The following is a 14,731-nucleotide window of genomic DNA, read 5'->3' as shown; positions in this document are numbered from 1 at the left end:
GCCGGACAATTTGCAATTAAGTTGACTGGCTGGACACTTTGCAATTAAGTTGACTGGCTGGATACTTTGCAAGTAAGTTGACTGGCTGGACACTTTGCACCGATTCGAATTCTTTGATGTAATATTATGACCTGTACCAACTGAACACAATATGAAATCATGTACGAAACGATTAATAAATTAATAATAACTGTGATTGATAATGGCATTGTATTCGGGATAGTATGTTTAATACAACCTTTTCAATACGCCAACAAAACCTTAATAAGAAAACTTGAAAAAAAGTTCCGAAAATAGGGCCAAACGAAAAGTTTATAGTTTCCTCGGAATCAAACTATTGAAGTAAGAAAAGTCCCTTACATCAATGGGAAAGTGATTTTATAAAAATTCTCAGACGTTTTAATTTTCAACGTTAATTTCCGTGCTATCTATTTGCAGGGACGTTGTCAAGCAGGAATTCGATATTGTGGGTGACAAACGGAGCAAGACGTGTTGTTTTCTTCTTCACATTCAATCTGAATGCTGTGTCAACTTTAGATTCGGACAATACTCTGCGGATACAATAATTAATTAATCAAGTGATTAATCTTAATTAGCATATTAATTTATCCGCTAAAGAAATTTTAGCGCTTTACTAGATTACTGGAATTTAATCGGGGACAAATGAATGATATTTATAATTGAATCCGGCACATAGCACTAAATGAGACTTGACTGATGATCATCGAAGTAATACTATAAGAAACGATTGAATCACTTTAATTTTCAATTTGAAGCTACAACTTTCACTTTCACTTTCGCTTTCACGATCAACTTACTGATCGAGAATGGAATCAAAATTATCAGGAGTAAGAATAGACTGGTCGCTTTGTTGTTGAAGGAAACTATCAACCTCTACATTTGGGGAAGTGAGCTGGGATCTTCTGTAGTCTTCTTCTATCGAGAGCCTGGAGATAATAATTATACTTCTTCATTTTTCAATTTCCTTATATTATAAAGTAAGTACAAGATTTTCGCCGCGGTAACACCATGCACGATCAAATTTCCCTACTGCCTACATTCTACAATGTAATTGTTCTACTTTATTGTATCCCAGAGTGGTGTTTGACGCACGTGATAATTGTTTACATTATATTAGGCGTGCAGAACTTGAAAAATTCTGCGCGCATCTGAGGTGTCGCCGTCGATCTGTAAACAGGAATTAAACAGGAATTAAACAGGAGGGCAATTCCACGGTAAGGTTCCACTTGGTGAAAATGAAAAATGTTAAGATAGGCACCTAATTTTGGTTAAAATATGTTCATTAGACTCTTAACCTTACAAGTCAACAAAAGTTTTTTGTTTCATATTGCGTTAACTTTTGATTTTTCTCATTCAAAGGAACACTACTCGGAAATGAAAAAAATCGTTCAAATTTTCAAAGGGCCATAGTTTGGGTATGCAGCAATATTTCTCTATGAAATTCCATACACTTAGGCATATGCATAAGAATGAGAGCTATGCAAAGTTTCAAAACCGTTACTCAAATACTTTTTCTAAAAAATTTCCACAAAGATGGTGTCACGTCCGTCACAAAATTAAGCAAAAAAGTTTTTTCAGAGCCACATAGTGCTATTTATATTCAAAAAACCACTTTAACCTATCTCTTCTGAAGGTAAGGGAGAACCGTAGAAATTATCAGGCTTGTATCTTTTAAGAAAAAAATTTTGTAAGGGGGGTCCCAACTTGTCGCGTCCGTCACATTTTTTTGAAAATGCTCCAAAAAATCTTTAAACAGACTTTAAAGGCATTTTTCTTAAAGCTGAGGCCGTCCTCAACAAAACTATGTCGTCAAATCAAAAATTGGACAGAAAATGACCGAGTTATGTATAATTTTGTATATGCCCATATATGGGCATACGGCTCACTTTTAGCCATTTTTATCCATATTTCCATTATTTTGACTAAAACCAAGACAAATAGAAGTCAAATAAGGTTGGATTGTGTTGACTATGTTGACTAGACTATCAAATAACATCATATGTAATTCAATAATTTAATTTACTGATTTTTTGCCATTTTATTTGCTTACAACTTTTTCAGAGGTAAAAGGCACAAAAAATGGACTTAACCCTATTTTCGCATATTTTTGAAGTAAAAATTCAATATCTTCCACATTTTAAACACTAAAGTAATGAAACTTTTAGGAGATGGTCTCAACAGTATGATGCGTTGAACAGTGATGAATGTTTTACCAGAGTTATAAATTTGTTCAAGTAGAGAAATAATTGATGCCCCTAGACTGATACCCTAGCGTATGCCCAAAATGGACGATTTTGGCTGTTGCAGACCTCTTGGGGGTATTTGAGGCCTAAAAATTGGCATGAATACAGAGTAGATGTCACTGAACAAGATAAAAGTGTCAAGTGGAAGATTTGGAAAAATTGAAAAAAAACGTGTGTCCGTCACAGTCACGTCTGTCACAATTTGAAAATGGCGCCACGCAAACAAAAATTGAGCAATCTCTAAGAAAATGGCATCTCAGAAATCCCTAAACCTTCTTCTATCATTGTAATTCCAAATTAGATACAATAGATAACTTTTTGAGATAAATTTGGGTACCATCTGAGTAGACACCCAAAAAAAGTGTCATATTTACGTCACGTCCGTCACAGGGGTGCTATCTCAGAAAGTAATAATGGTAGGGGTCTGAAATTTTCACACAACCTGTAGAAAGGTTAAATGTGGACTAATAAACAGTTGGAGCTGATAAATAAACAACATCTCGAGTACAACATTCGTTTGAACTTTAAAAAACAACAAAATCGTGGTGTCCGTCACGGTGGAATTGCCCAGGAATTAAACAAAATTGGGTCAAACGGCAGATGCCGTGTCTGACCAATATAGGAATAGAAGGTTTAATATTCAAAACTACCCCAAAGTAACAAATAACCAAACAAGGTGGTAAAAGTAGATAGCCATGTAAAAGAATAAAGCACAGATAGCACAGTCGTATGCAGAAAAAACTCAGCCAAGAGCACTCAACAATGACAAAGAAAGTATCATACAATGTCCACACACTTATCAAAATATACAAAACACGACATTCATTCAGTATTTTTCTTCGGGAACCTCCGTTCATCGACCTTATTTAAAAACCGTCCAATGTCTCTAATAGTTGTTGAGTCGTCGAAGATTTCTCCCGGTTCTTCTCTCATTACTAACAGGTCCCTCGTTCGTTGATGCAGGTTTTTGCGTAGGTCTTCGTATAGGGGGCATTCGTAGAGGATGTGATGCTCATCTTCTATCACTGGATAGGCCCCTGGTAGCTCATAAAGAAGATCTAACAAGTCATCGTCATTTGAGCAGCAATGTCTGCAGGCCCGATGTTTTATGTTAAACCGCTTTTTGCCGTAGCGACCAGTTTCAACGTTAAAGCGGTGGGAGCTGCTTCTGAATTGCGCGATCTTCTTTGAGCAGTTAGGTTTAAGATCAAGGGCTAGATACGTCTCTTGAGCAAACTTTCTCTTCACTAAGTTGTAGAATGATAGTTTTCTGTTAGATGTCCTTTCTGTTTCCCATGAGTTTATAAACCACTTTTGCAAACTCTTTCTAATCTGGCTTGGTCTTAATCCTTGGTTTCTCTCTGATGCCTCGATGGTTTCTTGCATCTGCTCGAGAGTGGAGAACCAGCTCAGGTTTAGGGTCGCCTGCTCTTCGAAAGCGTGTCTAGCAAAGCAGTCACGACCGTCTACAACCATTTGTTCAAGTCTTTCTTTGTAGTTAAACACTTGCTTTGATAGCGTGATGCCTAGTGGATGCCTGCCTGTGTCACCCCATATCGCAGCATTGGATGTTGACTTCCTCACCCCTAAGGTCCATTTCAAAAGAGACAGATGAAAGTTCTCTAGAGGGTCCCTGGCTATGAGTGTACACACGTTTCCTGTTTCTGGTGTGGTGCTCGTGTTTGTGGGGAAGTTGCGGAACAGAGCTGTGCTTGGCAGCCACACTTGGCAACCATACGACACCACAGGTACAATAAGTGTATCATATAGCTTGAACAGTATAGATTTCCTGATGTGGCGGGTATCAATGTAGCTTTTCAAAGAGAAATAACTTCTTAATGCTTTTTGCCTCAGCTTTTGTTGTGTTAGCTTAAGTGATCCGCTCAGAGTAAATGTAATGCCAAGGTAACAGTACTCTCTCCCGGAGGGGATCTGTTGTTCTCCCAGTTTGAACTCATGACTTTCCTTCAGATGCCTTCCTGTTGGGTTAAACACAAGGACTGAAGTTTTTCCAATGTTTACTGTCAGGCCCCATTCTGAGCAGTAATTGTTTAGGACATCAAGCATTTGTTGAAGACTGTGTTTGTTGAGGGCTAGAAGGACAAGGTCGTCTGCCCATAGCAGATGAGTTATATCTGTATCATTTAGGACAGGGACTTTCACTCCTTCGATGTTGTTGAGATCATGTGAAAGCTGGTGGACAAAGCATTTAAACAGTTCAGGGGACATGGGGTGTCCTTGCTCGGTACCACATAATATGTCGATCTTCTGTGACAGCTTGTCTAGTAGCTTCACTTTGGCTGAGGAGTTTGAGTACATGAACTTAATGCACTCAAAGAATCTCCCTTGAATACCCATTTTCCACAACTTGTATAGGAGTGCCTCACGACAGATGGAATCAAACGCTTTGGCATAATCGACAAAGCATGTGTATAGCCTTTGGCGTTTCTTGGTGACATACTTTTCCACGCAGGTTGAAAGTGTGAAAATGTGGTCTGCTGTCTGTGCGTCTTTACAGAAACCTAGTTGGTTGGCTGTATCAGGATCACATTGATCACGGAATGATATCAATCTTTTCAGCAATATGCTTGCAAAGAGCTTTCCGAGATTGCTCGCTACAGCGATGGCTCTGTATGTGGTTTGGTTGTAGATCATTTCATACTTTGCGCGGTTTCGTTTCGTGTTAACGATGCGTATCATGTCACGTCATATTATTGCATCGTATGCCAACTTTATTGACTGTAATAAAATATTCTGTCTCGTCTTAGTTATTATTTGTATCTAACATAAACTAACACATTTGATGCTTACTCGACACATCTACAGCACCATCGACTATCGAGCCTTTTATTTGATATAGGATTCTTTAAAAGCATACCGCAATCTTGATATTACTATTAGTTGCTTCTTGAATGTAAATGTAAAGTAACATCTGTTCTCAACTATGTATTCACTTTTTACCATTCAGTGTCGATTAATTGTTAAATAATCAGCCACGATTTTATCAGCTGATATCATAATTTAATTTGTTTTGACTTGCTATTATTGAATATTCAATGAATACAAATGGATACAAATTGTAAAAGGGGTATACACTATACAGGCTGATGGTCGAGCTTGTCAGCACTGTGATTGTAAAACAATATAATATATGTGAAGAAGTCGTAAGTCGCACGACTCAGCTTATTAGTTTGTCAGGGTGAACGCTTAAAACAATTCTAGATTATTGATTTCTGTTGTAATGACTGAGCAGTGAGCGTTTGGCAGTCCCGGAATATTGTTAAGTAAATTATTCGAGCTCATCCATTCGTTTGGGTTGCCTTCTGTCTGGTACCTAAGTAAATAATAGCGATTTTACTGTTCATGTAAATTATGATTTGTGAAACGATGAAGGCGATACATCTTTCGCGATCAAGATGTTGTAGCGGCGTAGATGCTAACATTGGACCTTGGAAAAACAGCAAAGACCTAAAATTGGTATATTTTTTTTGTAAATTGGTGATCGAATAACATTTTCTTACCCATCTTTGTCTCAACGTTCTTGTATTAGAATAAATAGGAAATAAATAATGCTAATTGCTAATAGGAAATAAAGTCATGACAATCCAGATGCCAGAACTCACTGTAGCTACTATACGTGAAATTTCCATGGTGCATTATCAATTATCTTCCTAATACGAAATTTGATACAAAAGATTATGTTTTTAGGATACAAATATTGGTATAGATGAATAATAGGAAATAAAGTCACTACAATCCAAATGTCACTGTAGCTACTATAAGTGAGATTCTCAAGCTGCATTATCTTCCTTAGAGATACTTTTATATAAAAGAGCAAGTTTCCTAATATTTTTCGCAGTTCATTTCTGGATCGTATAGTTAGTTCGTTCTATTCCCTCCAAAACCTCGTAAAGTTACCCCGCAGAACAATGATCTGGACAAACAATATGAGTACCACAAACTCGCCTCCTAATACCTCCATAGTTATAGACGGTCATGACTGGGGTGAATACAATCGCTATCTGCAGATAGCGATTGTTATATCGGTGTGTATTTGTGATTGTTGATATCTGGGTGTATAACATCCTCCCAGCACCCCTCCTCGTATTGTTAGAATTCACCCTTCCCTTGATAAACGCAGCAGTGTTCCCAACCATCCTGATCCTTCGTAAACCGGAACTGAGAGCACGGTACAGAAACTACATAACAAAAGTCCTCCTTCTGCCACTCACCATCTATGGAAAAGTTCGTTATCTGGCTCAAAGAAGACGAGGATATGCAGAGATTTGATCAGGACTACCTACATACTCGGCAAAGTTTGTTATTTTGCTCAAAGAATAATATATGATATACAATTAGAGATCTGATCATAACTACCTTATACATGGTTGATCATTTATGACATAAGGAACGGTTGGACAATTTGATTTCTGGACCCTCTTTCCACATTAAGTGATTATTTTTGTTTTAAAACTCTGATTTAGGCCGATAATTAAATTTGCTATGATTAAGATGGTTTGTTAAAATAATTAATTTTGCTTCACGTCACAGGCGTGACGTGAAGTCACGCCTTTTTAAAAAATGTAAAAAAGAAAAAAATATTATTGATTAAGATGTTCAATGATTAAGAAGATTGATGATCATAAAAAAAGAAAAAAAGGTTATTGATTAATGATTAAGATGATTGAAATAATTGAAATTCGTTCGATTGATATCGGAATTCATCTCTATTTTGTGAATTATTTTACGAAAAAGACAATATCGCCTTGATATGAAAGAAGATGTTTCAAGTTATATTTTTAAAATTAACTGTCTGAATAAATATTTTTCCTTCATAATTTGACCATCATGATAATATGTTTCTATATAATATAAAATGTGCCTGTGATCATTTTATCACAATTTTGCTTGACAGATTCCGATCCTTATGGCATACCGAATAAATACATAACTACCAATTACATGATTGATATAATATTTAGCGTGTGTTTGTGTACTCCTCATGATTTTTATTTCATTTTGTTTTTTCTAAAAAATGAATTGCGGAGTCATTGGGTGAATAAACTTTTCTAATTTTTAACAAATTTAAAAAGTATAATAATTTAATAACGCCCATCATCGCTTAGATTTAGGAAAACGAACAATGTCCTAGACATTTTTCATAAGCTCACTAGTTTCAACTTTTAACATCAGTACAATATCCTTATTCGTCATTATATAGTACCACTTAAAACCGTACGCAGTTTTATTCGTCGATAATAACAAAGTTCTAAATATTCCCTGATCGATATTTTACGGTAGTATAGTATGAGCGTTAATGTCAGCTTATCACAACAAATCATTTAAAGCAACGAAACGCGCATTGATGTTTTGTGTACAATTTCTGCAAATTGTAACAAGCTCAGTTAGTGTCGTCAATAAAACCTCTAATTTTGAATTTACAAATTAAAAACGAACCGTTCCATTTCAGAATGTATCATAGGTATTTTGTTGTTATTCTTGCGCCTCTTTTTAGCTTGTTTCGCGTTTAACTGCTTCACAAAGGTCCATCGCTCTTTTTCCAGTTCCTTGTGCTGCGCAGCACTTGTTGCACGTGCTGTTTCTTCCCGGACATTGTACATCTTACCCCACTCCTCTAAAAGAAAATAAATCTGTTTAATAACGAGAGAAATACTTAGAAAGAGTCATATTCTGTGATCTGATTTTTTTAAACTGTACATCATTGAAATCTAGATTTTGAAAGCTAAAAATAATGTAGTTAGTTTTAGAAATTGCAGTGTATCATGATAACAATAGCAAACATTGCAAACTGACAGTTAATTTGACAATATAGGAAATTAAAAAAGTACAACCCACTAAATATGCTAATAGTAATGGTTATAAAATAAAATAAACACCTCTAAGATGTAATAGTTGGGCTCTAAACTCCCCTTCGCTGAATCTCAACGCTTCCTCCAGCATCGTGTCGTGTGGGGTCGGCTGTCAAAACAAATTTACTTTAAAATTAGTGACTTGTAACAAAAATTACAAAATCAATAATAGATTATTGTGTAATAGTTGTTTGATCCACACTAAACGATTGGCTGGAAATTCTCAGAGAAGATTTGCTACAAGTTTCAATATCATGATAGTCGAGTCGTCGACAGTCTATTATGTATTTAGTTACAAGCCTTCCGAAAAGGGGGCTTTGTTTGCCAGCATAATGTGAGAGTAAATTTGTGAGTTTAGCCAGTTTAGTTAGCGAAAGTGAAAGTGAAAGTGAAAGTGAGAGTGAATTTGAAAGTTACCTCTACTTCATTAAGAATCTTCCTGAGGACCTTTGTTTTTCTCATATTGTTAACGTGTTCAGGCCACCTTTTCTTTCTGGCGACGTACTTGTCATTGTAATGAGCAACTTGCTGTATCACTGGTGTTAAACTGCAGAGAGATAACTCATTGGTTTATCAGTATAGTATTTAATTAACTTATTTTTAAATCGTACTTTGCTTGACTTCAAAATGTTGGGTGCAGTGATTTCTATTACAGTACTACCCACTTTTTGGAATACTAAGGCCGGGATTCGGGAAATTACTTAAACTTTGCATATTCGCCGTCAAAATGTCACAAACCGCCGTCAAAATGTCACAAACCGAAATATTTGGATAAACTTAGAATTGCTAGATACTTAACTTCATTTAGCAAATAAAGAATTAGTTCTAAAACTTGCCATTTTGAGAGAGTCTTTGTCCGATATAGACATAAACTCATACTGATCAGAGACCTAAATGAATTGAAGGTTTATTATCCAAAACTACACTAATTCGGTAATTCAAAATATACTTAAATTAGTATTTATACATATAATATATGATTACACTAATATACTAAAACAGCTTCGGCTGAAAATGCACACTCCCTGACTCATAAGTTTTAAGGTTTAATTCCGACCATTAAAATAAAAGATAATGCGATGATTAAATATAGCCTTTATGCACAATAAAGCACAAACAAACTTCGAATTAGAAGCGGAATATACTGAATATATGGTTACACATCTTTCAATACCAAGGTCAATTTATAATTGAAACTATGAAGTTTTGATAAAAAGTTAAAAAATTTGTGTTTTAAAATTTAAAATAAAACGTCTTGCTGCAATAATTTAAAGCTTAAAAGGGCAGTCAAATATTGATGGGCTTATAAATTTTAACTTTCACTTTCACTTCCACTTTCACTTCCACTTTCACTGCAGTTCGTCCTCGTCTTGGTTGACTTGCTCTGCAAGTTTCCCAAAAACTTCATCAGGTACACACTGTTTCACTATACCATCTTCTCCTTCTTCTTCTCCTGCTTCTTCCTCTTCTTGTTCATCATCTTCATCTTCATCGTCTTCGTCTTCGTCATCGTCATCAAGAGCTATCTCATCTGGGTTCTGTACAGTGCTTGCCTGGGTCTGTTCATTTCCTGAAATGAAAGAGATATTAGAAAGCTTATCAGTACAATTGATTAATTCAAGGAAAGTTATGATTTTAAATTTATAGTTGTTTAGGTAGTATAATATCTATCACAATAATCTTAAAATATTATGTGACAGTCCCACTAAAACTCACATTCTCTAAAAACTAACTTCAAAACACTAAAACTGTGACCAACCCTAAATATTTGAAACATAAAACATTACCTCTGACGAACTGTACGTCCTTCTGTAACTGTGCCATGGGATCAGCCGCCGCCGCAGTTGTAGTGTCAGCATCAGGTGGCAGGTTGAAGCTGCTCTGGGTGCTGTACTTGTCACGCACGCTCCGCTTGATACGCAGCATCTCCCGAATGTGTCCTCGTTGCCGTGCGCTACTTCAAATGTCTGCCATAGCTGTTGGAGCAGGGGTTAGATTTAACTTACTTAAACATAAGTCAATTACCTACTTTATAATTGCACAATTTGAGTGTAAAGTAAACCTCATACTAGTAGAGATATCAGGGTGGTATCCGCACTCACAAAGTACAATAACAACAATAACTACACACACCATCAACAATAACAACATGTTTTAACACTTTTAAAGTTGTTAACTTACCCTCCAGAATTCACTGCACTGTCTAGGATCTGCGAATTGTGAAGTGTGAATGTAGATGCTGCGCGCCCGGTCAATCTCTCCAAGTTTTGTCTCCAGTTCCGCAAAGCGCTGTCCGAAGACACGAGCGTCAGTGTCGGGTAGTGTCTCCAACGCTTGCTCGTATATCTGACGAGTGTGGGTCACTCCGAAACAGGCTGTTGCTCTGGTTATGTAGATCTGGAACATTTCCGCTTGCTCCTCCTGATTATTGGTGATTTAGTATTGTTTTACTTTTCACTTTGTTGCTTTGATAATCAATAAAATCACAATTATCTAGTCATTAGCCATGGGATTCTTAAGAAAAGTTCTGAATTAGGAAGTTATACATCATTAATCAGCACGAAGAACAATAAAGCGATTACTTTGTTGTGACATTACAACACCTGTTAAAATGACAGATAGTAACCAACCTTGAGCACAGCTTGCGTGGCCCTGTTGTACACCGCCATGGCGTGTCTCTTTAACCCGAAGTCCTCCTCCAACTTAGCATACAACAGAAATATAGACTTAGCAAACTTCTCAGGACACTGGTCCAGAGACTGCTCAAACAGGTCACGTGCTCTCTCCAGCTTGTCTCCTCCGTAACGTGTCACGAACTTAGTCAGATACGTAGTCCATAAATCGTAGACAAGTGGCCATTTGAACATGCCTATCCCCCGTTCGTAGATCTTGAAGGACTCCTCGAAATAGTTCTTCTCTTCGAGAAGTCCCGCGAAGTTGAGGATGACCTGTGGGGAGGCGATTCTCAAATCTAGGATTCTGTAGTACACGTTTTTAGTGGTAGTGAAGTCTCCAAGTGACTCCTCCAGATCTGCGTACATTGACCACAGTTTGAGGCTCCGGTAGACGCGGTTCTGCACTGATTCCGTGCGGTCGAAGTAGCTTGGTTTGTGGGGAGGAGGCGTGGTCGCGGTGCGCACGTGCTTCAGCGCTTCGTCGTAGCACTCGTGGCGCAGCTCCATCTCAATGTAGTGAGACCACACGTCCGCCAACTCGTCCACCTTGACAAATGGGACGAGGACCGCTTTGTCGAATATAACGCGAGTTTCTTTCAGCTGTTTGTTGTCCTCGTAGAATTTGGCGAACTCAATCCAAAGGGAGCTGAGTTTGCCTGTAGCGAGCTTCGGGTCTATTGTCTTTATCGCTTCTGTGTAGGTGTTAACTATCTCACGCGGCTTCCCTGGGTAACGAGCAATTAATTAATTAATTAATTAATCAATTTGCTTTTTCAAAGGAGTGATCGATTAGTAGTCTTGTTTTCTGCTTTCAAACTCGGGGGTGAAACACTAAGTATTGATCATGTTAAAGTATTGATCAATGATCATGTCCTTAAAGTAATGTAAAGTAAGAAAGTACAGTGAATAAACTAATGCACATTACTGATCTGCCAACCTTCAAACAGAGAGACACGTTTTAGCCACTCATCTACATTGTGAGGGTTCTGACGGAGGAGAACAGAGTTGAGAAGGAGTGGTCTTCTCTGCATCAACCTGGTTAGAAGTACGGATATTAGTGCAGATAACAGTACGGATAATAATTAATAGTACGGATATTAGTGCAGATAACAGTACGGATAATAATTAATAGTACGGATATTAGTGCAGATAACAGTACCTACGGATAGTAGTACGGATAATAGTGCGGATAACGATAATATTGAGTATTTCATAATTACATATCCCGCATTCATCTGTTCATAAATATCACGAACTCCCAAAGATAATTTTCACAATATTCCTAAACACACAGAAGACAATATCACATTAAATCTAATGAAGACTAAGAACGAAAAATCGTAAAGGGCTAGTACAACTTTCAAGAGTAACTAACTTTTCGAATCGCCTGAGTCTGAGCTGCAGATCTAATTCATTATCAGGTGTTTTGCCGTTCTTATTCCTGTTTTCTATCTTCAGTGTTATCAGTTGTTCTTCAAATTCCGCATACACGTCAAACACCTAGCAAAGAGAGACAATGATGCTTGAGCGTAGATGCTTTGTTTGCTAAACGGAACTTGTAAATTTGATTTAGAGTGCATCAACAAAATGAGACTCCATAACAAATGATGAGAGGGACATGGTTGCTCGGAGCAGATCATCTTGAAGAAGTGCAAGTTAACATTTAACAAATATCTTTATGAAGGAGCAAAACAAACCTGGCCAAAATCTCTGACGGTCATCACAGTTTTCACAGCCTCTTCGTAAATATCACGTGCTTTGTCAAACTGGTGTTTTCTGATGTAGTAGTCTGCCAGTGATATCCACAGTTTACCTGGATGTTGTATAGTCAACATTATGTGGAGATCGAGAATGGAATGGATTAAGGAACGTCTAACGAGATAAGATTGACTTGAAGTAACATGAATCTGAAACTGAAGTTGGTACTTAAAATGAAACAAAAATTGAAAGTGAACCAGAAAATGATATTTTAATCTGAAAAGTTGAAACTAATAAAACTCAACTACTCACCTGTCATGTCAGTGAATCGCTGAAGTCCTTGTCTAATGATAGGCTCCACTTTGATACTCGTGATCTTGTTGGGATTCTCACTCAACAGCTGACACAACTGTACCCACATCTGATGCTTAGACTGACCTGTGTATTATCAATAATTTAGCTTATCGTAATGTCACTCACTAATTAAATGCTAACCAACAACAACTCAATATAATAAAAAGCTAAATAATGGTTTCGAATTTAAAAACTTTTGAAAAAGAAAAAATGTACAAAATATCAAAATTAGAATATTAAAACTTGAAGAAAACCTTTCTTCGACTGGAAATCTTCGTTGTTCAGACACTTGGTTAAGAGAACTGCTGCTTCGTCAAGGTGCTCCACAGACAACAGAAAATCAATCAATATCTGAGAGCAGATAAATTCACATAGGCAGTGAAAAAAGAATAAAATTACTATATAGTTTGAAATAAATATCGGGATACCAAATTTGCTCTTATTACTTGGACATCAAATGAATTGTACCCAAATTCGACACATAACCCCACAGCATAAAATATGCTGTAAATACAACATAACATGAAAGCTTCTCAAACCTCAGCATCATCGGGAGCAAGTTGTAAGTACCGTCTGTAAAGTCTGAGTGCTTGCTCCTTAATGGTGTGCTTTTTAATAAAGTTCAGGTATATGGGCCAAATCCGACAGTGTTGGGTGATCGGAAGAGAGCGCAGGGCTCGGTCAAGTGTGTGTCTTGCTTTGGTAATGTAGTTCAAATCAACTGTGAATTGACAGTAGTCTATCCATATTCTGGGCATCTGAAAAATAAAATGTTTTAGACAGTATTAGATAATAAGTCTTATCAATTGTACTGGCCATTGAATGTATAGTAGAACCATGTTTCATCTGAATATCGAAAATTGTACATCAAGTAAAAACCTTGTGAAGGAAGACAAGAGCTCTCTCATAACAGTTGGTAACTCTGTTCATTTCTGGATCATCAATGCATCTACCCCTGGTGCCCCTCCTTCTTAGACACAGATACTTGTACCATATCTTGTAGCTACAGGGAAGTTCCTTCAAAGCTCTCTCGTACACCATGTACAAGGGGATCTTGGGGCCACTTGCTTTGTGTTCAATATACCGCATCCAGGATTTGACATTGTAGGAATTCCTCAACACTTCTTCCTCATAAGGCACGTCAGAGTCATCAATTTCAGCAACCATTGCTAATCTGAATTTTAAAATATGAACTTTTAGTTAGTAACCATAATATCATAGAATTTTGACATAATTATTAAATCTAAAATAGCAAATAATTAAACTAATTATTAACCGTCCCCTTCAAGTGGACAATAACATACTCTTAATAAAATTGTTTATACAAATTCATGTCTGTTTATTTATATCTGTTAATTTTCTTGATCAATTTTATGTCTTTCATCGTGGGAGTTCCCACATTTGTTGATTGAGAGTGCTCAACATAACATGTGGCTTGACTGCTTTATTGACCATGCAGGTTCCGGCGTGGGGCCGGGGTAGACATCCTAAAACCAGTGTGTTGGGACAGTGTTGAGCTGCTTCAGGATGTGTTAGATCCCAGAGAAGCCCCCATCTGCATTATAAATTCTACTGCTTTGATCGAAATTACAATACAAATTCTAAGTTTAGGACATTTAGCTAAAAAGGGTTATTTTCTAGATATTCATTGATTTCTACATTTTCCAGTCAGATACTCTGTTATTCCCTCTGCAGTGATATTAGGTACTCTTTATGCTTGTTATGGTTGAGGAATGAGGATTAATATTATGAACTAAGGATATTAATCCATACCTCTCTCTATTGTAGCAAGTCAAACTACTAGGAGCCAGTGGTGTAACAGAGGCCCCACAGCTCAGACCCTGCTGTGCAAGGGAGGCACCATCAGATT

General features: G+C 37.0%; 2 protein-coding genes across 2 annotated transcripts; both read right to left on the bottom strand.

Annotated features, from left to right (window-relative positions):
• Positions 1-153: 153 nt before the first annotated feature.
• LOC134822914 (uncharacterized) lies at positions 154-9,028 on the bottom strand. The gene is made up of 6 exons (XM_063834193.1): positions 8,971-9,028; positions 8,552-8,681; positions 8,162-8,243; positions 7,722-7,899; positions 819-947; positions 154-551 (listed from the first exon to the last, which is right to left on the bottom strand). The coding sequence occupies exons 1-6, from the start codon at positions 9,009-9,011 to the stop codon at positions 425-427; spliced, it is 687 nt and encodes a 228-aa protein (XP_063690263.1). The 5' UTR covers positions 9,012-9,028; the 3' UTR covers positions 154-424.
• A 365-nt stretch (positions 9,029-9,393) lies between these two features.
• Positions 9,394-14,037, bottom strand: LOC134823442 (pre-mRNA-splicing factor SYF1-like). Its single transcript, XM_063834898.1, is given in 12 exon segments — positions 9,394-9,704; positions 9,922-10,065; positions 10,068-10,110; positions 10,316-10,555; positions 10,765-11,534; positions 11,747-11,844; positions 12,185-12,309; positions 12,507-12,622; positions 12,820-12,945; positions 13,116-13,212; positions 13,401-13,619; positions 13,741-14,037. Coding segments are annotated over 12 exon segments (2,487 nt in total). The 5' UTR covers positions 14,029-14,037; the 3' UTR covers positions 9,394-9,483.
• Positions 14,038-14,731: the final 694 nt, after the last annotated feature.

Source organism: Bolinopsis microptera, chromosome 11 (assembly GCF_026151205.1).
Source record: "Bolinopsis microptera isolate Bmic1 chromosome 11, MBARI_Bmic_1.0, whole genome shotgun sequence".
In the NCBI taxonomy this organism is placed as follows: Eukaryota; Metazoa; Ctenophora; class Tentaculata; order Lobata; family Bolinopsidae; genus Bolinopsis; species Bolinopsis microptera.
This window is presented reverse-complemented; position numbering and strand designations above follow the sequence as displayed.

Bases quoted from the DNA above. Each gene is read 5' to 3' on its own strand.
- LOC134822914 (XM_063834193.1), bottom strand. From the start codon at position 9,011: ATGAGTTTATGTCTATATCGGACAAAGACTCTCTCAAAATG. The intron at 7,900-8,161 runs GTGTTTATTTTA...ATTTTCTTTTAG, and splicing joins CCAACTATTACATCTTAGAG to AGGAGTGGGGTAAGATGTAC. The intron at 948-7,721 runs GTTCGTTTTTAA...TATTATCTCCAG, and splicing joins ATACATTCTGAAATGGAACG to GCTCTCGATAGAAGAAGACT.